We start from the raw sequence: 25587 nt of genomic DNA, 5'->3' as shown, positions 1-25587 counted from the left end.
ACACGCTAGAGGCAGAAAACATGTTCCCGATGTTGGGGGAGTCCAGAACCAGGGGCCACAGTTTAAGAATAAGGGGTAAGCCATTTAGAACGGAGACGAGGAAATTATTTTTCTCACAGAGAGTTGTGAGTCTGTGGAATTCTCTGCCTCAGAGGGCGGTGGAGGCAGGTTCTCTGGATGCTTTCAAGAGAGAGCTAGATATGGCTCTTAAAGATAGCGGAGTCAGGGGATATGGGGAGAAGGCAGGAATGGGGATGATCAGCCATGATCCCATTGAATGGCGGTGCTGGCTCGAAGGGCCGAAAGGCCTACTCCTGCACCTATTGTCTATTGTTTATTGCCCAATGGTATATGCTTCTTATTGGCCTAAAGCACTGCATTCAGTAAGGCCAGACCTTAGATCCTTTAATGGAAACAAACTTATCCCCTGGATGAAACTGGAAGTCACCCTGTGTTTACACTGAACACTGCAACAATGCCAGCACCTGGCTTGTGACAGAGTGGAGAGGTATCATCGTGACAGCACAGGCTGGAAAGCCCAAAATGTGCCTGTCCATGCTGTAAGATTCTATGACAATGGCTCGATGACACCATCCCGTACTTTCCCAATCATTTTATGTCTGTAGATCGGAGTGAAGAGCTTTGTTCTGAATGCGACGCTGCTGCTCCTGTTATCTCTGAACAGCGTGTAATGTCTCAGTGCTTCTGCGTTTACAGGATTGAATATTGCGATGAATCTGCGACGGAGTGTCCAGACGTGGGCATTCATCAGCCCACAGCCTTTGCCCGCAAGAACCTGCAGCTAAGTGGAATCTCATTCTTCTGGTTTGAGTTTCCTGAAAGTGCAAAAACCTCCCCCAGGATCTCGCCAATGCAGGTGAGAGTGATGGAGTGATTTTCAACGTGGCTTCTGGATGTCAATAACGTGCATCCATTCACTGCCTTCTTGTAGAAATGCAACAGACCGCACTTTGCAGATGTTCAAAAGCTACACACCGCAACTAAAGAGGAAAATATTTCAGGGAACACAATTTTATTGAAAGCTGAGTGCACTTCAAAGCAGATTGCATTGGGCAGAGATGAAAGGGTTCAGGAGAGGAGATGTCTGGGGCAGATTATTGGACACTCACACCAAGAATGCTCATTGTATACTCGACCTCATCTCTTTCTCCTGTATCTGTGCACTGTGCTTGATAGGAATCACATATTGTCTTGCCGCTGACTAGATAGCATGCAACATAAAAAGCTTTTTGACAATAATAAACTAAAGTAAACTTTCTTTCTCCCGTTCCTTTTTTCACCACTTTCCTTTTCATTGCCAACCTATCGTGCCCACCTCCCTGCACAATTAATCTAAACTCCAACCAGAGGACCAATGAACTTCTTGTGTGGAGTAATGTCATGCATGTTGTTTTGCTGCCCTGATTCAATCATCTCTTTGCTAATTCTAAATTATTTGCTAATTTGCTTTGCTAATTATAAAAGGATTGGACAAGCTAGATGCAGGAAAGATGTTCCCAATGTTGGGCGAGTCCAGAACCAGGGGCCACAGTCTTAGAATAAAGGGGAGGCCATTTAAGAGGGTGTGATTTTGTGGAATTCCCTGCCACAGGGGGCAGTGGAGGCCAAGTCACTGGATGGGTTTAAGAGAGAGTTAGATCGAGCTCTAGGGCTAGTAGAGTCAAGGGATATGGGGAGAAGGCAGGCATGGGTTATTGATTGGGGACGATCAGCCATGATCACAATGAATGGCGGTGCTGGCTCGAAGGGCCGAATGGCCTCCTCCTGCACCTATTTTCTATGTCTATGTTTCTAATTCCGTACAATCTGTAGGACCTCAATCCTTTTGATTGGTATCAATTGAGAAAAACAATATAGCAGCAACAAACCCCCTGGGCTGGCTCCCATTTGAGACCATCATTCTCCACGCTAAGGCTGAATAACATGCTTCTGTTAAAATGTCATTCTGCTCATGGTGTCAATTTATTTTGCAGGAAATGGAACCAAAGCTTTCTCCAAGTTGGAACCCAAAGATTGTTTCAGAACCTCACCCCCAGTTCACAAGGAAAGCATCTGATGTGGTTCACTTTGATCCGGTCCAGATTGGGAGCTGTGATGGAAAGATGGAACTGGAACTCACCTTGAAGCAGAACGAAGCGCTTCCAGTAGCCAAGGTCAGTGGCTGCTTGATATCCCTGCACATACAAAATACAGTGTCCTCCATAATGTTTGGGACAAAGACCCATCATTTATTTATTTGCCTCTGTACTCTACAATTTGAGATTTGTAATAGAAAAAAATCACATGTGGTTAAAGTGCACATTGTCAGATTTTATTAAAGGGTATTTTTATACATTTTGATTTCATCATGTAGAAATGACAGCTGTGTTTATACATAGTCCCCCCATTTCAGGGCAGCATAATGTTTGCGACACATGGCTTCACAGGCATTTGTAATTGCTCAGGTATGTTTAAATGCCTCCTTAATGCAGGTGTAAGAGAGCTCACAGCACCTAGTCTTTCCTCCAGTCTTTCCATCACCTTTAGAAACTTTTATTGCTGTTTATCAACATGAGGACCAAAGTTGTGCCAATGAAACTCAAAGAAGCCATTATGAGACTGAGAAACAAGAATAAAACTGTTAAAGACATTAGCCAAACCTTAGGCTTACCAAAATTAACTGTTTGGAACATCATTAAGAAGAAAGAGGGCACTGGTGAGCTTACTAATCGCAAAGGGACTGGCAGGCCAAGGAAGACCTCCACAGCTGATGACAGAATTCTCTCTATAATAAAGAAAAATCCCCAAATACCTGTCCGACAGATCAGAAACACGCTTCGGGAGTCAGGTGTGGCTTTCTCAATGACCACAGTCCGCAGAAGACTTCATGAACAGAAATACAGAGGCTACACTGCAAGATGGTTAGCTGCAAAACTAGGATGGCGAGGTTACAGTTTGCCAAGAAATACTTAAAAGAGCAACCACAGTTCTGGAAAAAAGGTCTTGTGGGCAGATGAGATGAAGATTAACTTATATCAGAGTGATGGCAAGAGCAAAGTGTGGAGGAGAGAAGGAACTGCCAAATATCCAAAGCATACCACCTCATCTGTGAAACACGGTGGTGTTGTGGCCTGGGCATGTATGTCTGCTGAAGGTACTGGCTCACTTATCTTAATTGATGATACAACTGCTGATGGTAGCAGCATAATGAATTCTGAAGTGTATAGACACATCCTATCTGCTCAAGTTTAAACAAATGCTTCAAAACTCATTGGCCGGTGGTTCATTCTACAACAAGACAATGATCCCAAACATACTGCTAAAGCAACAAAGGAGCTTTTCAAAGCTAAAAAATTGTCAATTCTTGAGTGGCCAAGTCAATCACCCGATCTGAACCCAATTGAGCATGCCTTTTATATGCTGAAGAGAAAACTAAAGGGGACTAGCCCCCAAAATAAGCATAAGCTAAAGAGGGCTGCAATACAGGCCTGGCAGAGCATCACCAGAGAGGACACCCAGCAACTGGTGATGTCCATGAATCACAGACTTCAAGCAGTCAGTGCATGCAAAGGATATACAACAAAATACTAAACTTGACTAGTTTCATTTACATGCCATTGCTGTGTCCCAAACATGATGGTGCCCTGAAATGAGGGGACCACGTATAAACACAGCTGTAATTTATACATGGTGAAACCAAAATGTATAAAAATGGCCTTTATTAAAATCTGACAATGTGCACTTTAACCACATGTGATTCTTTCTATTACAAATCTCAAATTGTGGAGTACAGAGGCAAATAAATAAATGATAGGTCTTTGTCCCAACCATTATGGAAGGAACTGTACCCATCATCCTCTGTGTGAAAAAGCTGCTCCTCGGGTTCCTAATGAAAATGTTCCCCTAAAAATGTTCACCTTAAACCTGTATTCTGGTTCTTGATTCGCTGAGTCAATGTCAATACACAGAGTCTTTGAGCAAATCTGTATCCTGTATTTAAAAGTTGTGAATCTTGGAATTCTCTATTCTGTAGGTGCTCAGTTTCTGACTATGTTCAAGACATAGACCAAAAATGTGTCATTAATATTGTGATTATTCATTATATTTTATGAGGCGAGTTAAATGATATGAAGTTAGTGCAAGCAAGTGAGGTTTAGATGAAAGATCAGCCATGGTGTGAGTGAAATAGGTGTAAGGGGCTGAATATATTCCGATGTTGGGAAGCGTGTGCAGTAACTGTTTCTGTCTGGTGCAGCTGGATGTGGATGGGCAGATCGAATCTGTCAAATTCTTCCTGTCTCCGCGCCAGGTCCACCTGCTCCTGGACATGCTGGGGACCATCCTTCTGCCAGGTCAGTCCTTGCACAATTTTTTTTTGGTTGCAATTTAAATTCTGTTCTTCATTTTCTTTCCTTATCAAATCTTTAAACATCAAAAGATAGACTTTTGACCGACATCCACTATAAACCCACTGACTCCCATGGCTATCTATACTACACTTCTTCCCACCCTGCTTCCTGTAAAGACTCTATTCCCTACTCCCAATTCCTCCGTCTGCGCCCAGGATGAGGTGTTCCACACCAGGGCATTGGAGATGTCCTCATTCTTCAGGGAACGGAGGTTCCCCTCTTCAACCATAGATGAGGCTCTCACCAGAGTCTCTTCTATACCCTGTGACTCTACTCTCACTCCCCATCCCCCCCACTCGCAACAACAGTCCCCCTAGTCCTCACCTTCCACCCTACCAGCCGTCATATATAACAAATAATCCTCCGACTTTTTCGCCACCTCCAACGAGATCCCACCACTTGCCACATCTTCCCAACTCCTCCTCTGTCGGCTTTCCGCAGAGACCGCTCCCTCCGTAACTCTCTGGTCTATTCGTCCCTTCCCACCCGAACCACCCCTTCTCCCTTGCAATCACAAGAAATGCTACACTTGTCGCTTCACCTCCCCCTTGACCCCATCCAAGGACCCAAGCAGTCTTTCCAGGTGTGGCTGAGGTTCACCTGCACCTCCTCCAACCTCATCTGTTGCATCCGCTGCTCTAGATGTCTGCTGCTCTACATCGGTGAGACCAAGCGTAGGCTTGGCGATCGCTTCGCCCAACACCTCCACTCGGTTCGCAATAACCAACCTGATCTCCCGGTGGTTCAGCACTTCAACTCCCACTCCCATTCTGAATCCAACCTTTCTGTCCTGGGCCTCCTCCATGGCCAGAGTGAGGCCTACCATAAATTGGAGGAGCAGCACCTTATAATTCGCTTGGGCAGTCTGCACCCCACCGGTATGACCATTGACTTCTCCAATTTCAGGTAGTCCCTGCTTTCTCCTCCCCCTCTCAGCTCTCCCTCAGCCCTCTGGTTCCACTTCTTCCTTTCTTCCTCCCCCCCCCCCCCCCCCCCCCCTCACATCAGTATGAAGAAGGGTTTCGACCCGAAACGTTGCCTATTTACTTCGCTCCATAGATGCTGCCTCACCCGCTGAGTTTCTCCAGCATTTGTGTCTACCAAAACATTGTGACTGCTCTGTGACCACCTGCCCCGTGATCAGACTGTGGTTATCACAAGGCTGCCATGCCCACACTTCATCTCTGAGTCTCTGGCTTCTCCTGTGCCGTCTACAAACACTTGGTTAAATGTGTCATAGGTTGATGTAAAATTGACGGTGTTATGATGGTCACAACCTTGGTGAGGCCACACTTGTGATACTGTACACGGTTTTAGTCCCCTTATTTAAGAGAAGATGCATGCGCCATGGAGGCACTCCAGCACCAGGCTACTTCCTGGAGGAAGAGTCCTGAGAGAGGATTTCCCTGTGAAAAATGGTTGGTTGGTTTGTTGAGTTTCCAAAAATGATATCCTGAGTGGGTGTGAATGAGTAGATGCTGAGATGTTTCCCAAATGAGAGAATCTCAAACAAGGGCACGTGGTTACGTGAGAAAAGGGCAGACATAGAAATGGCTTCTTGCAGCGGTTGATGGATCTCTGGAATTCTCCTCCCAGAGGAGCTTAGTTTAATTTTTAGTTAGAGATACAGTTTGGAAACAGGCCCTTCGGCCCATCGAGTCCGCACCGACCAGCGATCACCCATAAATTAGTTCTGGGACAATTTGTGAATGAGAGCAGACCACCTGGAGAAAACCCACATAGTCGTAGGGAGAATATGCAAACTCCACACAGCCAGCACCCATGGTCAGGATCAAGGGCATTTAAGATCAGGGATTTGAGGGCTAAGTAGAATTGGCACAGAAGGGGAGTTTAAACTTGGGGTAGATCAGCCACGATGATAGTGAATGGCATGGCAGGGATGAGTGAAACACTGTAGACCAGTACTGGAGGAGTGCAGAGACCTCGAGTTTGAGTGGTCAACACAACACAAGCTGGTCATTCAGGATCAGGTGCTGTCAAAATGCGGGCGTTTTTTTAAATCTTTAGCTGGTTGAAATGAATTGTTTGTTGAGGATGGACCAATGATTTGTCTGTGTGTGGCTTGTTCAGGATGCACAGAGCCAGCAGCTCTCCAGTCGAGGAGCCGGAGGAACCGGCCGATGCAGCAGGAAGATCAATATCTGATCCAGATGGAACTCAACCGTTACCTGCAGAAGGAGACCGTGTCCCCCGGCATCTCCGCAGAGCAGAGCTTCTACGAGACCGAAACAGTTCGGACAACGTCAAGCCGTGGTATGGAGCATATTCACACACACAACGTCAGTGCAAAACCTCATCCACTTTCACATGCACAGCTCGACTGAGCCCAACCTTTACACACTGGCACCTCACGCACATCACACTGCCATCTTTTACAAACATTGCTGTGAGATCTTGTACCATATTGACCTGTGGCATGAGTCGATATGAGGAATTTCAATTCAAATAATTAAGTAAAGTCAAATTTTTTTTGGGGGGGAATGCTGCTTGCTGCAATGGTGCCATGAGACTATTATACCACCACAAAAACACACCTGCTTCACTCATTCTGTCCCTGCATTCCAGGAGGCACTTTGGAATCTGATTGGGTATGAAGTGGCTTCTGAAAGGGTTTGTTGAGCCACTCAGTTTGTGGGCAAATAAGAATGGGCCTGCCAGGTCAGCAACGTGCAAATCATATTGATTGAGAGATACAGGCCCTTCGGCCCACCAAGTCCATGCCGACCATTGATTACCAATTCTATGTTATCCCACTCACACATGAATGAATTAAACATGGAATGTAACACCCTGACCCCTGTTTGTTAGAAAGAGAGAGAGAGATATAGAGGGGGAGGGAGAGGGAGAGGGAGAGCGCCAAAAACATAGTACAAGTCTCATGCACACTCAAACACACTGAAGCAAGCATGATGTGCTCTAATATATCGTCGCCTGTAACGGTCTCTCAGTGAATAGTTGCGTTATCAGCCCCATCATGGCTTTGTGATGAGGCCAGGCTTTGCTATCATTTCTGTGCTAGATTTATGCCATCTCAAGTCAACTGGAAAAAGCTGACCAGTTGTGACTCCATTCTCATGACGAGGCAAGACCCTCAGGATGCCATCAGAGAATCGTTGATTGATAGATTCCACTCACACCTCACGCTGACACCTAACATGTTAGCACTATAGGCTAGTTGAGCAGTTATCCTCTTGATGTGAAATGGAAGAGCTTAAGGCAACAGCATCTCATCCAAATGTATATGTTCTATCGAACCAGCTTTAGTGTTCACAGAGGGAAAGGGAGGGTTTATGTATGTGTTTCTGTTCTTGACTAGACTGAGATGTTTCGTCATTAAATGGCCAATGAGATAAACAGTTAGTAAATTGGTCATAGTTTATTCCCATCCCTTTTGCCTCACCACCACCACCACCACTGCCCCTCCCCAACCGTTCAGTATTCCCGTGTCCAGCCGTGTTTCCACGTGAGGTGGGATGGTTGCGGATCAGGCAGCGAGCTGGTTGCTGTGCGTTGTTCATCATTCATCATGTTCCTTCTGACAGCAGAAGATGAAGTCTTCTTCTCAATGGCAGACATGGAAATGTCCAACAGCGTGACGTCCCTTCCACCTCTTGGAGAACCGACAGTAGATATGGAATTATCATTGAGCAGTACGCACATCAATTCAACAGACAGCTCTCCGCAAAGTGCCACAAGGGTAAGTGAAGAATCCAAGTCATGTTCATGCTGTAGAAACAAGGAACTGCAGATGCTAGTTTACAAAGTAAGGACACAAAGTGCTGGAGTAACTCAGCAGGTCAGGCAACATCCCAAGAGAACATGGATGGGTGACATTTCACAGAGTGCTGGAGTAACTCAGCGGGTCAGGTAGCATCTGTGGAGAACATGGATAGGTGACGTTTCACAGAGTGCTGGAGTAACTCAGCGGGTCAGGCAGCATCTGTGGAGAACATGGATAGGTGACGTTTCACAGAGTGCTGGAGTAACTCGGCAGGTCATGGAACATCCCCAGAGAACATGGATAGGTGACGTTTTGGCTTGGGACACTTCTTGCTGCTTTGACCAGCATTTGACCCAAAGGCGCATTGAAAGATATCAATTACCATGTGGTAATACAGTATATCTCATGGTCATATTCTTCATCGTGCTGAACACAGAAACATAGAAAAAATAGGTGGAGGAGTAGGCCATTCGGCCCTTTGTGCCAGCACCGCAATTCATTATGATCATGGCTGATCATCCAAAATCAATACCCCATTCCTGCTTTTTCCCTATATCCCTTGATTCCTTTAGCCCTAAGAGCTCTTGAAAACATCCAGTGAATTGGCCTCCACTGCCTTCTGTGGCAGAGAATTCCACAGATTCATGTCTCTCTGGGTGAAGACGTTTTTCCTCGTCTCTGTCCTAAATGGCCGCCCCCTTATTCTTAAACTGTGACCCCTGGTTCTGGACTCACCCAACATCGGGGATATTTTCCCTGCATCTAGCCTGTCCAATCCTTTAAGAATTTTATATGTTTCTATAAGATCCCCTCGCATTTTTCTAAATTCCAGTGAATACAAGCCCAGTCGACCCATTCTTTCATCATATGTTAGTCCCGCCATCCCGGGAATTAACCTGGTGAACCTACGTTGCACTCCCTCAATAGCAAGAATGTCCTTCTTCAAATTTGGAGACCAAAATTGCACACACTACTCCAGGTGTGGTGTCACTAAGGCCCTGTACAACTGCAATAGGACCACCTTGCTCCAAAATCAATACAGTGTATATCAATGACTTTACACATGCATGCAGGTAGCGCTGTTGTGGTTACTTGTTGTGGTGTGATGGTTCAGAACTGGAAACTCTAATGTTGTAAGTTCAAATTTCACAATAGCAAGGCAATAGTGAATTTACTTACTTCTCAGCTGATAGCAAGTTGATGAATCTGCTTCCTGGGAAGATCCTTTGTCCTGATCTGAGCAGTCTCTCGCAGTGGGATGGATAAATGAGCAAAAATACAAACTGCTAGAGGAACTCAGCAGGTCAGGCAGCACCCACGCAGGGAAATGGACCGAGCACACTCCAGGTTGGGACCCTTCTTCATGACTGGAGTAGAGGGGGAGGTAGCTCGTAGAGAGTGAAGGGTGCGGGCGGGGCAAGAGCTGGTGAGTGCTGGGTGGACCGTGATAAGGAGGGGTTGATTTGCAGATGAGGCAAGTGGGAGAGGGAAGGGTGGAGATAGTAAGCAAGGCCGGAGGTGATGTGAAGAGGACGAACGACTGCAGGTGGTGGATTCTGATATGGAAAGAGCAGAGGTAGGGATGGGGGGTAGAAGCGACAGGAGGGAGGGTGAAAAGAGAAATCGGGGTAGGTAGCGGCTGGGTGGGAGGGGGAGCAGATTGGGGCTTCACCCTTGGTTAATGAGGTTTGTTTGGTTGTCTGGTGACTGCGGGTATGGACGTCATCTCATTCCAACATCAACAGCTCTTTCTTTGATGTTTTTCCAGTGTTTATGTTTTTATAGTTTGGCAATCAAAACCGTTGACAGAATCTTCTGACCAAGATTCTACACAGGTTTGTAGGTTAATTGGCCCTCTGTGACTTGCATTCTGTATGTAGGGAGTGGATGAGAAAGTGGATAACGTAGAACTAGTGTGAATGGTGATCAATGGGCCGAAGGGCCTGCTTCCATGCTGTACCTCTAAACTAAACTGTTTGAATACAAACTTGCCAGTGTCATCCACGTCATGAGATCTTTTAAAAAAAAAAAAAAAAAAAAAAAATGTTGAACGTGATCACAAAAAACAAACCTGAAATCTTTTATTTTGCGTTTCAGTTTTCCACATCGTGGGATGAATACCTGGATAGTTCTGGACCAGGGAGCCGAGTACTGCAGGAGTCGCCATTTAACTCCAAAGAGCTGCCAATAATACAGAGGCCTCTCCGACCGAGCAGTAGGTTACTCAGTGGTCTTTCCAAGTGTGCTGTGCCGGCCTTCCATTTATTGGAAGCCGACACATGTTTAGACAATAGGTGCAGGAGTAGGTCATTCAACCCTTCGAGCCAGCTGTGATCATGGCTGATCATCCACAATCAGTACCCCGTTCCTGCCTTCTCCCCATATCCCTATCTTCAAGAGCTCTATCTAACTCTCTCTTGAAAGCATCCAGAGAATTGGCCTCCACTGCCTTCTGAGGCAGAGAATTCCACAGATTCACAACCCTCTGGGTGAAAGCTTTTTGCTCATCTCCATTCTAAATGGCCTACCCCTTATTCTTAAACTGTGCCCCTGGTTCCGGACTCCCCCAACATCGGGAACTTGTTTCCTGCTTCTCGCATGTCCAATCCCTTAATAATCTTATATGTTTCAATAAGATATCCTCTCATCCTTCTAAATTCCAGAGTGTACAAGCCCAGTTGCTCCATTCTTTCAACATATGACAGTCCCACCATCCCGGGAATTAACCTTGTGAACCTACGCTGCACTCCCTCAATAGCAAGAATGACCTTCCTCAAATTTGGAGACCAAAACTGCACAAAATCTCCAGGTGTGATCTTACCAGGGCTCTGTACAACTGCAGAAGGACCTATTGGCTCCTATACTCAACTCCTCTTGTTATGAAGGCCAACATGCCATTAGTTTTCTTCACTGCCTGCTGTACCTGCGTGTTTACTTTTAGTGACTGATGAACAAGGACACCCATGTCTTGTTGCACTTAACTATCGAGAACACTTTAGGAGACTTTTAAAAGTGGTCAACAGCAAAGCTGACATAAGTGGCCAGTGAAATGAGCACTTTGAGTTAATGGCTCTTGGTTTGCAATGATGGTCCTGTGCTTGAGTCAGTCCCACAGAGGGATAGATGAATATAAACATTGGCGAGGTAGGCCATTTGTTGCATCAAACCTGTAGTGCCATTAGATCATAGTTTATTTATTGCGGTTGAGTTAAATTAAAGTCTGGGAATAACAGTAAGCAAATGACATTGACCATGGTTTTGATAAATGGAAGAGTGTGATTGTCTTCAGGCATCTACCTTTCTTGTACACATTCTCCAGTATCAACTTCAGATATGAACCGTCAGGTTTTCCCTCCTTGTTTTTCAGGTCTGTCATCCAAAGCTCACCCCATTGATGAGTCCCGGCCTGAGGTTGTGGTCCGGCTGGTCATTGGCAGTCTTTCAGTGTCGGTGCTGCACATCGATCCGCTGCCTCCGCCCGAGAGCCCGTTGCACCTCCAACCCCTCACCAAGATGGCCTCCCATTTCTTCCAGCAGTTGAAGACCCTCAACCTCTCTCAATTCCCAGCACGAGATTTCCACATGTTCCGAAGCAAGTTTGCCTCTGCCTGTCCCCACGACCATCTACGGTTTGTGCAGCCTTGCATATTAATCTTCCGTCTACGTCTGCTTGGAGCCATGCTTAATAATTACCATGTGTCTGATAACTCAAATATTCTAACCACCAAAAGTGAATGTTTCCATTCTTGCAGCAACTCAATGGTCCTCTCACAGTTAAACATAGAACAATACAGCACAAGAACAGGCCCTTGGCCTAAAATGCCAGTGCCAAACATGATGCCAAGACCAACTCCCATCTGCCTGCATGTGATCCATATCCCTCCATTCTCAGATTATTCATGTGCCTAAAGAGCCTGTCCCACTTAGGCGATTTTATAGGGTACAAGGCTGTCGCCACATGGTTGCCGGGTGTCGCCTGTATGGTCGTGAGTCGCCCAAAGAGTCGTAGCGATTTCAGGTCGCTGCTGGATTTTCAACATGTTCAAAAAATTTAGGCGACAGTGGGCTTGACGCCAATGAGCGTAGCTTGACTTCTGGGTGTCGCCAGGATGATATAGGTTGTCACTAGGGTGACGCAGGTTGTCGCCAGGTGACGTAGGTTGTCGCTGGTGCTGACTTCGGCGAATTCCATTGGCGACTACCTACATCAACCTACATTAACCGGTGACAGGTACCGGCGACTGAATTGTCTTAAGTTGTTTTCAGTTGTCGCCGACAGGGTTGTAGCTTGTCGCGGGTGGACGTAGGTTGTCGTAGGTGTGGTCGTAGACGGACAATCCTAAAGGGTCGCCGGTTGTCCGTAGCTTGCCGTAGCTTGACGTCGATTACGTGGTAGGTTGTTCTAGCTTGTCGTAGACATTGTCGTAGGGGGTCCAGTCACCGGCTTTCTACTACTTTCTACAGCGATCTACTACGACTATGACAGTCGCTGAAAAAATCACCTAAGTGGGACAGGCCCTTAAGTCTCTTGAATGCCACAATTGTGTCTACCTGCACCACCCTCTGTGTAAAAGTAAAACTTGCCTCTTATAGCTCCTTTAAACTGTGCCCTTCTCATTTTAAATCTATGCCCTCTAGTACTCAGAAACATAGACAATAGGTGCAGTAGTAGGCCATTCTGCCCTTCGAGCCAGCACCGTCATTCAATATGATCGTGGTTGATCATCTAGCATCAGTACCCTGTTCCTGCTTTTTCCCCGTATCCCTTGATTCAGTTAGCCCCAAGAGCTCTATCTAACTCTCTTGAATACACCCAGTGAATTGGCCTCCACTGCCTTCTGTGGCAGAGAGTTCCACAGATTCATAACTCTGGCTGAGAAAGTTTTTCCTCATCTCAGTCCTATGGGGAGAAGGCAGGAACGGGGTACTGATTGGGGATGATCAGCCATGATCACATCGAATGGCGGTGCTGGCTTGAAGGGCCGAATGGCCTACTCCTGCACCTATTGTCTATTGTCTATTATTCTGAACTTCGTGGCTCATGGTGCTGCACTCCCCCAACATCGGGAACATTTTTCCTGCATCTAGCCTGTCCAATCCCTTAAGAATGTTATATGTTTCTATAAGATCTACCCTGTCTACCCTCTCTATGCCTCTAATAATTTTATATACTGTGAAATAGAGCCCTAATTTTTCAGACATTTCCAAATAACAATGGCCTTCGTGTGTTGTTACTTTTACTGTGGCTGTTCTCCAGATCACCTGCATAGTCTTGATTTATAACCTGCCCACACCGGCCAACATGTCCCAGCTACACTAGTCCCACCTGCCTGCATTTGGCCCATATCCCTCCAAACCTGTCCTATCCATGTACCTGTTTAACTGTTGCTTAAACGTTGGGATAGTCCCAGCCTCAACTACCTCCTCTGGCATCTTGTTCCATACACCCACCACCCTTTGTGTGAAAAAGTTACCCCTCATATTCCTATTAAATCTTTTCCCCTTCACCTTGAACCCATGTCCTCTGGTCCTCTATTCCCCTACTCTGGGCAAGAAACTCTGTGCATCTACCCGATCTATTCCTCTCATGATTTTGTACACCACCATGAGATCACCCCTCATCCTCCTGCGCTCCAAGGAATAGAGACCCAGCCTACTCAACCTCTCCCTATAGCTCACACCCTCTAGCCCTGGCAACAACCTGGTAAATCTACTCTGAACCCTTTCCAGCTTGACAACATCTTTCCTATAACATGGTGCCCAGTACTGAACACAATACTCTAAGCGAAGGGTACAAACTAAGGATATATTCTGTGTGATTTGGGTTGAGCAACATGGAAGAGCCAGGATCAATAACCATCGCTGAGCTGTAAGTTGTGGTTTACAGTGTATATTTCAATTGAGGTGGGAGCTGGGAGGCAGGTGTAGGATAGCATGCCTTTGGCCTTTCCTGCCGTACACAAGACCGTACAAACACACCTCAATTATTTGGGACTACTATTACTCTTTTTGTGATTGTGTCTACGTGGGATTTTAAGTTTTATTTCTTCCTAACATTTTGTTTGCAGCAGTAGATGCGCAACCTAAACACAAGCTGAGCTACGTTCACAGCTGCAGAGATTAACTAGCACGTATCTCTTTCATAGGCTGTTTGCAACCAGCGTGAAGCTGAACTATGAGCAGCGGCGGGGCACCAGCTCCAGGAGTGTAAACACTGACGTCTGCATCCAGTGGATGGAACTGTTGGAATGTCTGTTCCCTATGGATTGCCCCTCTGGCATGCCCCAGTATACAGAGGTGAGAGCTGTCCCACAGTCCCAATGCACACACAACTAACGACTTCCCACTGTGTCTTCAGCTTTGTCCCTGCAATTGGTTCATAACGCTAAAAGCATTCCCTTCAAAACCTCCTGCTTTCACTGTGTTACTTCGAAGCGAAGGAAATAGGCAACGTTTCGGGTCGAAACCCTTCTTCAGAAGAAGGGTTTCAGTAGAAGGTTGTGTGAAGAAGGGTCTCGACCCGAAATGTTGCCTATTTCCTTCGCTCCATAGATGCTGCCTCACCCGCTGAGTTTCACCAGCATTTTTGTCTACCTTCAGCAGAGGATTTTCTGGTTCATGTTTATGGTTGTACTGATCTTAGGAGAACATCTCTTTGAGACATTTTACCTGAATCTTTCTCTCCTTCTCTGACTTGTTTTGGCAGCTGATCACATTTCAATCCGTGGGCGAGACGGAAGCTCATTCTACACCTTCCGTCCAGATTCATTACAAGCACCTTGACCGAAGAGGAGTGCAGGTATGGACAGGAGGAATGATTTGCATTTTGTAGCCTCAATATGCCTGAAGTGTTGTACAATGAATGCAGCAATGTAGCTTCAACCAATTTGCCTACAACAAGCTCTCGCAAATGGCAACGTGGCAATGAATCATAGCTGTCTATTCATGGATTAAAAACTGGACCTTGGATAGTGGGGAGTGTTCTCCAGTTCTTGTGGATATGCAGAGAATGATGGGGTATAGATCACATGCGGGCAGCGGAGATTTTTGTTTGCCCCTCACCATAATCGGTCTGAAGAAGTGTCCCGACTCAAAACGTCACCTGTCCATGTTCTCCAGAGATGCTGTCTGACCTGCTGTGTTACTTCAGCACTTTGTGGGTTTTTTTGTAACCCGCATCTGCAGTTCCTTGTTTCCTGGTTAAACAAGATGTATGTGATGTGTGAGCATGTCTTGTTATGGGCTGCAGTACGGTGCTGGGAGCTTTCGATGATTTATTGAAAGCCAAAGGCAGCCACAAGAGTTAAGGACTAAACTCTATGGTAGCATTCTAGGGTTTTTTGCAAAGGTTTTGCCGACAGAAAGGCAAGCAAGCAATGTTTGAACTGATGGACTGTGACGGGGAGGGTGTCATTCTTAGCTCAGCTCGTGTTGGACAGTGAAGGGAGGGAGAGTTTCTCTGCTCTTTAGTGTATTTCAGATTCAAGGGGAAGTGGAAGGCCGGGTCTCCAGAACCTTGCGTTACCCACATGGATATGGAGTTAGATGGCTAATGCATTGACAGGATAGATAATAAGAATCCTTTTCCCAGGGTGGCGGTCAAAGACTATAGGTCATAACTTTCAGGTGAGAGGGGTAAAGTTCAATGGAGATGTGCGGCACTTTTTTTTATCACATGAGAGGGTGGTGGGCGCTGCCAGGGGTGGTGGTGGAGGCAGATACGATAGTGGTGTTTAAGAGGCTTTTGGATAGGCGCATGGATATGGAGGGACATGGTACACATGCAGGCAGAGATTAGTTTAACTTGGCATCATGTTCGGCACAGACATTGTGTGCTGGACTGTTCCAGGTTTTAAGTGGCAGATGAGCTCCAATATATGTGTGGTGATTTGAAAATTGAGCAGTTCTCAAGGTCACAATAAGTATAGCAACATCATAAACTACTGAAATGGCTTTTTCATTGTATTGGCATGAGGGTTACTGTGCTGTCTGTTTTCAGGGCAGTCAAGGGAGGTTGACATCAGTGCCACACAAGGCAGAGCTGCAGATCGAGCTGGGGCTGATCCAGTCAGAGTTGGACATCAGTATCGTGGATAGACTCAACTCACTGCTGCAGCCGCAGAAGCTTGCGACAACAGAAATGATGGCGTCCCACATGTACACCTCTTTTAACAAGCACATTAGTTTGGTGAGTGTGGGAACATTTACGTGTCAGCATACACCCATCGGGATCAATGTACTGACATGAATCCCCATAGTACCTTGTGGCAGGGAAGAAGGACCATTTGGCCCACCGTGTCCATGCCAGGAAAATATGGACCTGCTTAATCTTGTCTCAAGGTGAAAATGCTGAATAGATAGCAAATTGGCTCCATGGAAGGAAGCAGAGTGTGATGGTGGAAGGTTGCTTCTCGGACTGGAGTCCTGCGGCTAGTGGTGTGCCTCAGGGTTCGGTGCTGGGCCCGTTACTGTTTGTCATCTATATCAATGAATTGGATGAGAACTTACAGGTTAAGATTAGCAACTTTGCTGATGATACAAAAGTGGGTGGTTTTGCAGATAGTGAAGATGGTTGTGAACGATTGCAGCAGGATCTGGATCGATTGGCCAGGTGGGCGGAGGAATGGTTGATGGAATTTAATACAGAGAAGTGTGAGGTGTTGCATTTTGGGATGTCTAATAAGGGCAGGACCTACACAGTAAATGGTAGGCCTCTGCGTAGTGTTGTAGAGCAGAGGGATCTAGGAGTACAGGTGCATGGTTCCTTGAAGGTCGAGTCGCAGGTAGATAAGGTGGTCAAAAAGGCTTTTGACACTTTGGCCTTCATCAGTCAGAGTATTGAGTATAGAGGCTGGGAGGTCATGTTGCAGCTGTATAAGACATTGGTGAGACCGCATTTAGAATATTGTGTTTAGTTCTGGGCACCATGTTATAGGGAAGATATCGTCAAGTTTGAAAGGCTTCAGAGTAGATTTACGAGGATGTTGCCAGGACTAGAGGGTGTGAGCTATAGGGAGAGGATGAGTAGGCTGGGTCTCTATTCCTTGGAGCGCAGGAGGATGAGGGGTAATCTTATAGAGGTGTATAAAATCATGAGAGGAATAGATCGGGTAGATGCACAGTCTCTTGCCCAGAGTAGGGGAATCGAGGACCAGAGGACATAAGTTCAAGATGAAAGGGAAAACATTTAATAGGAATCCAAGGGGTAATTTTTTTTACACCGTGTATGGAACAAGCTGCCAGAGGAGGTAGTTGCAGGGACTATCGCATCGTTTAAGAAACCACTAGACGGGTGTAGAGGGATATGGACGATTCGCAGGCAGTTGGGACTTGTGTAGCTGGGACATGTTGGCTGGTGTGGGTGAGTTGGGCCAAAGGGCCTGTTTCCACACTTTATCACTCTGTGGCTCTAAAATAATCTGTTAGAAAATATTGGGGAAATCCATTATTTTTTCATTTTCTTAAAAAAGAAATGAGGAAGTGAAGATTTCAAGAGTCAAGGAATTAGGAAGGCAAACTGGAGCATGAAATATGAAACACTGCTGGTAGATAAGATTGAGGACAATTTCAAATGATGGGGAAGAAGGTGAAAAGGGGAAGAAAAGGGTGAATTAGGAATCATGAATCATGGGAGATATCTGCCAGGTACCATAGTATAGGTGAAGTCTTAAATTAATACTTTTCATTGGAATTTGCTCAGGAGAAGGACATTATAGTTGGAGAATTCAGTCAGGGGGACACATTATACAGGTTACTGTTGCAAAGGAGAAGGTATCAGATGTTGTAACATGTTTAAAGATTAATAGGTTCCTGGGGTCTGATAAGATGTATCCCAAGTTGGAACGGGCGGCAGGCAAGTGTAGATTTCTGGGATTCTGACATTTTATATCCGTATCTCATGTTAGTGGTGAGGAAGTTAATGGAAGAATTCTGAGGGAGGGTTTAATCTACACTTGGAAAATGGGTTTATTCAAGCCAGATCCTGTTGACTAATTGGACTGCATCTTTTGAAGGGGAACCAAAGTGTTTTGATGAAGGTAGTGGGATTGATGTGGTCTACATGGATCTCAGGAAGGACTTTGATAAGGATATACACTGTAAATGGCTCTATTGCAATCATGTGTTGTCTTTCTGCTGACTGGTTAGCATGAAACAAACAGCTTCTCACTGCACCTCGGTACACGTGACAATAAACTAAACTGAACAATGAAAAAATGATTTATCAGATTAGACTCCATGGGATCCAAGGCAAGTAGGCAAATTGGATGTAAAGTTATTCCATTCAGGTTGGAATTGGGCAGTTTTTGGTGCGGAGGAGATGAATCATTCATTGGCACTATTGCTAGTGGAGTTGGTGTCCTTGCTGTTGTGCCACGATTGATTGTTAAATCCATACGATGACGTTGTCCGTGCTTCTCATTGCAGCAGAGAGCTTTTACCGAGGTCTTCCGGGACGATTCTGGATCGCCCGCCAACTACCGCACGTCCGTGCAGCTCACCACTCCCAGCTTCAAAATGGCCATCCGCTTCCCAATCCCAGACCTCCGGTCCGACCAGGAACGGGGACCATGGTTCAAGAAGTCACTTCAGAAGGAGGTTTTACACCTGGAGTTCAGCGAGTTGGAGTTTAAGACGGAGTACTGTGGGAGTCTAGCTCACGAACAGCTCAAACTTGAGCTGACTTTTAAGGAGCTCCTTGGTGAGCTGAATTGCTCTTCTTGTTTTGTGTATATATTTATTGTTTTAAAGTAATACTTCTTTTCAATATACACAATATCATATCTCCTGACATTATTGGACCAGTAATAGATAGGAAAAGCACAGAGTGATGAGGGCCAAATGCAGGCAGATAGGATTACCTCAAGTGGGCAACTGGGTCAGTATGGACGGGTTGGGACGAAGGGCCTTTTTTCTGTTCCATGACTGCTATCTAACGAGTTCAAATCCTACCATAGTGAATTGGTAGCTTGTCACAGTCTCTGGAGTTTACAGCTTGTTTGCAGGTGTACTGTTTTTCTGGGATGGTGGCAGGTCCTTTATGGATCTTGTGTGCATCCTTCCTTTGCTGAGTGTGAAAGCTTGCTCACAGCCCATATCTGAGCACTAAATCATGTCCATTGCTCCAAACAAAAACATGGCACGCCAGTTAAACAAGTACTTTGGTAGACAAAAGATGCTGGAGAAACTCAGCGGGTGAGGCAGCATCTATGGAGAGAAGGAATTGGCGACGTTTCAGGTCCCGAAACGTGACCAATTCCTTCTCTCCATAGATGCTGCCTCACCCGCTGAGTTTCTCCAACATTTTTTTGTCTACCTTTGATTTTTCCAGCATCTGCAGTTCTTTCTTAAACAAACAAGTACTTTGGTTCTGTCTTCACTAAGGAAGACGCAAACAATCTCCCAGAAATACTAGGGGACCGAGGATCTAGTGGGAAGGAGGAACTGAAGGGAATCCACATTAGTCAGGAAATGGTGTTAGATAAACTGTTGGGACTGAAGGCAGATAAATCGCCAGGGCCTGATGGTCTGCATCCCAGAGTACTCAAGGAGGTGGCCTTAGAAATCGTGGACGCATTGGTGATCATTTTCCAATGAGACCGTCTGGGTTTCCTCCCACACTCCAAAGACATGTAGGTTTGCAGGTTTGGTAAAGTTGTAAAATTGACCCTAGTGTGTAGGACAGTGCTAGTGTACGGGGTGATTGCAGGTCGGCGCGGACACGGTGGGCCGATGGGCTTGTTTCCGCACTGTATCTCTAAAGTCTAAAAGTAAACAGCAGTGAAGACTCCTCAAAGTCTTCATCAGTCTGTTCAGCATAGGAGGGCATCTGGAATATGTGAATCGTTTTCCAACAGGATTGAGGAGATGGCAGGACTTTGGCAGTGATGTGGCATTGTTGGTTGTAAGGACACCACAGTTCTGTGGGCAGGGTGAGTCACAGTCACATGGAGTACTTCACAGGTTGGCCTTTGCTTTATCTTAGGTAAGTTCCAGGAAGATGCGGAAACGCCGTCGTTCACATTTTGTAAAGTGTCACACGCCACAGATGGAGACATGTCCACCTCAGACAGTGGCAAGTTCGACTGGCCAAGGTAGGTGTCGCTACCTCTCTCCGCGTTCCCACAATGACTACATTTGCAAAGCTGCTCGACTTCCGCAAAGCTCAGTTGACTTTGTGGCTGTGCACTGTCGGTGTTCATGACAAGGAGGTTTTGTCCCCAGGGTTGTGTTCAAGGTGAATCCCACAGCCGTGCATTCCATCTTGGAGCGGATAGTGAGTGAAGAGGAGGAGGTCGGGGGACATTTACTGGAGGATGAAGAAGGTGGAGGGCACTCATTGAAAGATGTCTGTGATTTGGGAAAGCAGGAACCCTCGCCATTCTCGTCTCGAAGAGTCATGTATGAAAACGAAGAGGTAAGATCAACAGTTGTACCCACTAAAACAAAGAGAAGTAAAATCTTATCTATGAATTGTGAGAGCCAGACAAGCGTACTTTGTTTAGTTTATTTTATTTTATTGTCACGTGAACCGAGGTACATGATTACAATCGAGCCATTTACATTATGTACATACATGATAAGGGAATAACGTTTAGTGCAAGGTAAAGCCAGTAAAGTCTGATCAAGCATAGTCCAAGGGTCACCAATGAGGTAGATAGTAGTTCAGGACTGCTCACTGGTTGCAGTAGGATGGTTCAGTTGTCTGATAAAAGCAAGGAAGAAACTGTCCTTGAATCTGGAGGTGTGTGTTTCACATTTCTATACTCAGTGTCTGATGCGAGAGGGGAGAAGAGGGAGTGGCCGGGGTGCGACTCGTCCTTGATTATGCTGCTGGCCTTAGGCAGCGTGAGGTGTAGATGGAGTGAAGGTATCATCATTGATGTGTTATTATGTTGTTAGATGAAGCCTAATGGGAGGCACTTTTAAGGACATGTCACGTAAGATGGTTAAGGGCTTGGACACGCTAGAGGCAGGAAACGTTCCCGATTTTGGGGGAGTCCAGAATCAGGGGCCACAGTTTAAGAATAAGGAGTAAGCCATTTAGAACGGAGACGAGGAAACACCTTTTCTCACAGAGAGTGGTGAGTCTGTGGAATTCTCTGCCTCAGAGGGAGGTGGAGGGAGGTTCTCTGGATGCTTTCAAGAGAGAGCTAGATAGGGCTCTTAAAAATAGCGGAGTCAGGGGATATGGGGAGAAGGCAGGAACGGGGTACTGATTGGGGATGATCAGCCATGATCACATTGAATGGCGGTGCTGGCTCGAACGGCCAAATGGCCTACTCCTGCACCTATTGTCTATCGTCTATTGTCACGTCTGTATGGTGGTGAGTAGTCTCCCAAAGAGCTGTACCTTACTCTGGTCGCCACTGGATTTTCAACATGTTGAACATTTTCGGCGACCTGCTGCGACTATGACAGGTGCCGACGAGTCGTCGAAAAAATTGCGTAAGTGGGACAGGCCCTTTAGTGCTCATTTATTTATTCGTCAAAACCAAGGATTAGCGCTTTTTAATTTCAGGTATCCAATTTATTGCTTGGAGGGTGGATGAAGCAAAGAGTGGTCATTATCGGGGACCACTTGGATGCTGGGTATGCTTGTCCTCCTGGTTGGTCCTCTCTGAGGGTCATGAGACAGCTGAAGAGGCTGATCGTGGAAGCACAGATTTTATTCTAGCTCCAGATGCACTGTGGCATCTTTTAACATGGGGGACTAGTGCGTGGACAGCCGCACATGGTCCGTGAGAGGCACACCCAGGGCCAACAGCATGGACGTCACCAAGGTTGGGAGTCTCTCTCTGCTGCAGCCTTCTCCCACCTTCTCAGCCGCTGTGGTGCTCCACTCACTGGCCAGCCACCATCCTCCACCTGACTCACACAAGAATCAAATTCATTCAATGCAGTCCATGGTGTATTATTTTTGCAGGACGGGTCTAGCAGGACATGTTTGATGCAAAGAAAGCAAGAAAACGTTGAGTAGTTCCGTGATTTCCAACATCTACCTGCACGTGGTCTTTCTAAATGAAGTTGGCAGTTAGGTTGAAGATAGACGCAAAAAGCTGGAGTAACTCAGCGGGACAGGCAGCATCTCTGGTGAGAAGGGATGAATGGGTGACGTCTCGGGTCGAGACCCTTCTTCAGTTAGGTTGCTGATCCCTGAAAAGGCATAGAGTTTTACAGTACAGAAATGCGCCCTTTGTCTGAAGTCATCCATGTCAATCAAGTTGCCTACCTTGCCTGCATTGAGCCCACATCTCTCCAAACTATGGCCAAAGGCGGCACGGTGGAACAGCTGGTAGAGCTGGTCGCCATGGACTCGGTGAGCCAAAGAGCCTGTTTCCATGCTGTATCAATCAATCAATCAATCAATAACATTGTAATTGTAGCTGCCTCAACTACTTCCTCTGGCAGCTCATTCCATATCCCATCAGCCTCTGTGTGAAACATTTGCCACTCGGCTCCCCTTTCAATCTTTCCCCTCTCACTTTAAATGTGTGGCCATCATTGAAACACTAAAGCCTGATCCCTGTGAAGAGTTGCATTGGAGCTATGGTTATGCTTGAGGTCACTGTAGCCTGCGGAATGTCCAGTTGTACTGGTAAATGTATTTGTTATGCATGGCCTCAACACTGATTCCCAAAATACAAGGCAACTTGCAACGTGTGGAGACAGGTGAAGAAGCTCTTGCCAACGTCTTGCTTAAAGCAGCTGTGATGTGTACCTTGAAAGCTGCTATAGCTCACTGGAGGGGTGATGCTGTGTGACTGACATGACATACCCACGCACACCCCCATCCACATTAACGGGACGGAGGTGGAACGTGTTTCTAGCTTCAGGTTCCTGGGAGTCAACATCTCCGATGACCTCTCTTGGACCCACAATACCTCTACTCTGATCAAGAAGGCTCATCAGCGTCTCTTCTTCCTGAGGAGACTGAAGAAGGTCCATCTGTCTCCTCAGATCCTGGTGAACTTCTACCGCTGCACCATCGAGAGCATCCTTACCAACTGCATCACAGTATGGTATGGCAACTGCTCTGTCTCCGACCGGAAGGCATTGCAGAGGGTGGTGAAAATTGCCCAACGCATCACCGGTTCCACGCTCCCCTCCATTGAGTCTGTCCAAAGCAAGCGTTGTCTGCGGAGGGCGCTCAGCATCACCAAGGACTGCTCTCACCCCAACCATGGACTGTTTACCCTCCTACCATCCGGGAGGCGCTACAGGTCTCTCCGTTGCCGAACCAGCAGGTCGAGGAACAGCTTCTTTCCGGCGGCTGTCACTCTACTCAACAACGTACCTCGGTGACTGCCCAATCACCCCCCCCCCCCCGGACACTTATTATTATTTATTCAAATCGTTTGCTATGTCGCTCTTCCAGGGAGATGCTAAATGCATTTTGTTGTCTCTGTACTGTACACTGACAATGACAATTAAAATTGAATCTGAATCTGAATCTGAATGTGATATGCTCTCTGCAGATGGTGATGCCAGGAGACCAGCACGAAATGGGTCAGTTCCAGGATAAAACCATGAGCACTTCCCATTACGTACTGGAACTTACGTTGCCAAATGTGAACCTTGCATTGCCAAGCAAAGCCTTCTATGAGAAGGTGTACAACAGGCGAGTCTTCTCATCAAAACTAGATTATGATTTAGCTCTTGTTATCTATTCATTGCCTTTAGTGTTGAGTTATTGCGTTCTAGTAACATTTTCAACTCATCTTAATGTGGCTCATTAGTGAGGCCAGCACGTTGTCCATTCCAAACAGCCACAGTGCACCAAACCTTGGTGGAATCACGTACAAACACGATTCTCCTGAGATTATTAGTGAATGGTTGGGTATTTACAATAATCCAATAGCTTCATGTTTAACTTTACTATCGGCTTTACTATCCACTAATATCAGCTTTTTTGTTTGTGGAGGAAGGAACTGCAGACGCTGGTTTAAATCGAAGATAGACACAAAATGCTGGAGTAACTCAGCGGGATAGGCAGTATCTCTGAAGAGAGGGAATGGGTGACGTTTCAGGTCGACACCCTTCTTCATTGAAAGGTCTCGACCTCAGACGTCACCCATTCCTTCTCTCCAGAGATGCCGCCTGTCCCGCTGAGTTATTCCAGCATTTTGTGTCTATCTTAAGCTTTTTAGTTCCTCATTTGAAAACTAAATTCCCAATTTTCTATTCTCACATTCTACTCTTTTATTGATACAGACCTTGAGGTTACTGGTTCAATAATGTGGTTAGTACACTGCTATACTTTCAAAGCTTGCTAATGATAAAGAATGGTTTTAAAAGACAGTTTCCATTCTATTCTTTGCTTGTTTTATTTTAAATTAGATTTAGATACTTCCGTTAAGTATGAACGTTTTATAACTAATTATTGCTGTATGCAGTTTTTTCTCACATTTTCTATATCTTCAATTATACTTAAAATATCTTGGCTTTAAGTCTCAATGTAGGAACAACTAAAAAAGACACAGAGTGCTGGAGTAACTCTGTGGGCCAGGCAGCATCTATGGAGAACATGGATAGGTGACGTCTCACAGAGTGCTGCTGGAGTAACTCAGTGGGTCAGGTAGCATCCCCGGAGAGCATGGATAGGTGACGTTTCACAGAGTGCTGGAGTCAGGCAGCATCTCTGGAGAAATGGATAGGTGACGTATCACAGAGTGCTGGAGTAACTCAGTGGGTCAGGCAGCATCTGTGGAGAACATGGATAGGTGACGTTTCACAGAGTGCTGGAGTAACTCTCAGCATCTGTGGGTCAGGATAGCATCTGGAGTAACTCAGGGGTCAGGCAGCATGGATAGGTGACGTTTCACAGAGTGCTGGAGTAAATCAGCGGGTCAGGTAGCATTTGTGGAGAACATGGATAGGTGACGTTTCACAGAGTGCTGGAATAACTCAGCGGGTCAGGCAGCATCTCTGGAGAACATGGATAGGTGACGTTTCATATAACCATATATACCATATAACAATTACAGCACGGAAACAGGCCATCTTGGCCCTTCTAGTCCGTGCCGAACACGTATTCTCCCCTAGTCCCATCTACCTGCGCTCAGACCATAACCCTCCATTCCTTTCCCATCCATATAACTATCCAATTTATTTTTAAATGATAAAATCGAACCTGTCTCCACCACCTTCACTGGAAGCTCATTCCACACAGCCACCACTCTCTGAATAAAGAAGTTCCCCCTCATGTTACCCCTAAACTTCAGTCCCTTAATTCTCAAGTCATGTCCCCTTGTTTGAATCTTCCCTACTATCAGTGGGAAAAGCTTATCCACGTCAACTCTGTCTGTCCCTCTCATCATTTTAAAGACCTCTATCAAGTCCCCCCTTAACCTTCTGCGCTCCAAAGAATAAAGACCTAACTTGTTCAACCTTTCTCTGTAACTTAGTTGCTGAAACCCAGGCAACATTCTAGTAAAT

The 25587-nt window shown here is 46.0% G+C and overlaps 1 protein-coding gene across 2 annotated transcripts in view; it reads left to right on the top strand.

Annotated features, from left to right (window-relative positions):
• Window positions 1-25587, top strand: part of LOC129700083 (autophagy-related protein 2 homolog B-like) — an 82705-nt gene that overhangs the window by 9085 nt on the left and 48033 nt on the right. Inside the window, exons 5-18 of one of the 2 annotated variants that reach the window (XM_055640268.1) lie at window positions 718-877; window positions 1995-2174; window positions 4256-4352; window positions 6501-6683; window positions 7976-8127; window positions 10249-10366; window positions 11519-11780; window positions 14298-14448; window positions 14858-14950; window positions 16151-16339; window positions 18577-18850; window positions 20135-20243; window positions 20374-20566; window positions 23628-23770. In XM_055640268.1, coding sequence (XP_055496243.1) covers window positions 718-877; window positions 1995-2174; window positions 4256-4352; window positions 6501-6683; window positions 7976-8127; window positions 10249-10366; window positions 11519-11780; window positions 14298-14448; window positions 14858-14950; window positions 16151-16339; window positions 18577-18850; window positions 20135-20243; window positions 20374-20566; window positions 23628-23770 — 2304 coding nt within the window. Of the gene's footprint in view, window positions 1-717; window positions 878-1994; window positions 2175-4255; window positions 4353-6500; window positions 6684-7972; window positions 8128-10248; window positions 10367-11518; window positions 11781-14297; window positions 14449-14857; window positions 14951-16150; window positions 16340-18576; window positions 18851-20134; window positions 20244-20373; window positions 20567-23627; window positions 23771-25587 lie in introns of both variants that reach the window. The other variant, XM_055640267.1, reaches the window with a different exon arrangement.

This window comes from Leucoraja erinacea, chromosome 9, assembly GCF_028641065.1.
Source record: "Leucoraja erinacea ecotype New England chromosome 9, Leri_hhj_1, whole genome shotgun sequence".
In the NCBI taxonomy this organism is placed as follows: Eukaryota; Metazoa; Chordata; class Chondrichthyes; order Rajiformes; family Rajidae; genus Leucoraja; species Leucoraja erinaceus.
Note: the sequence above shows the minus strand (reverse complement) of the source record. Positions and strands in the feature narration are given on the sequence as shown.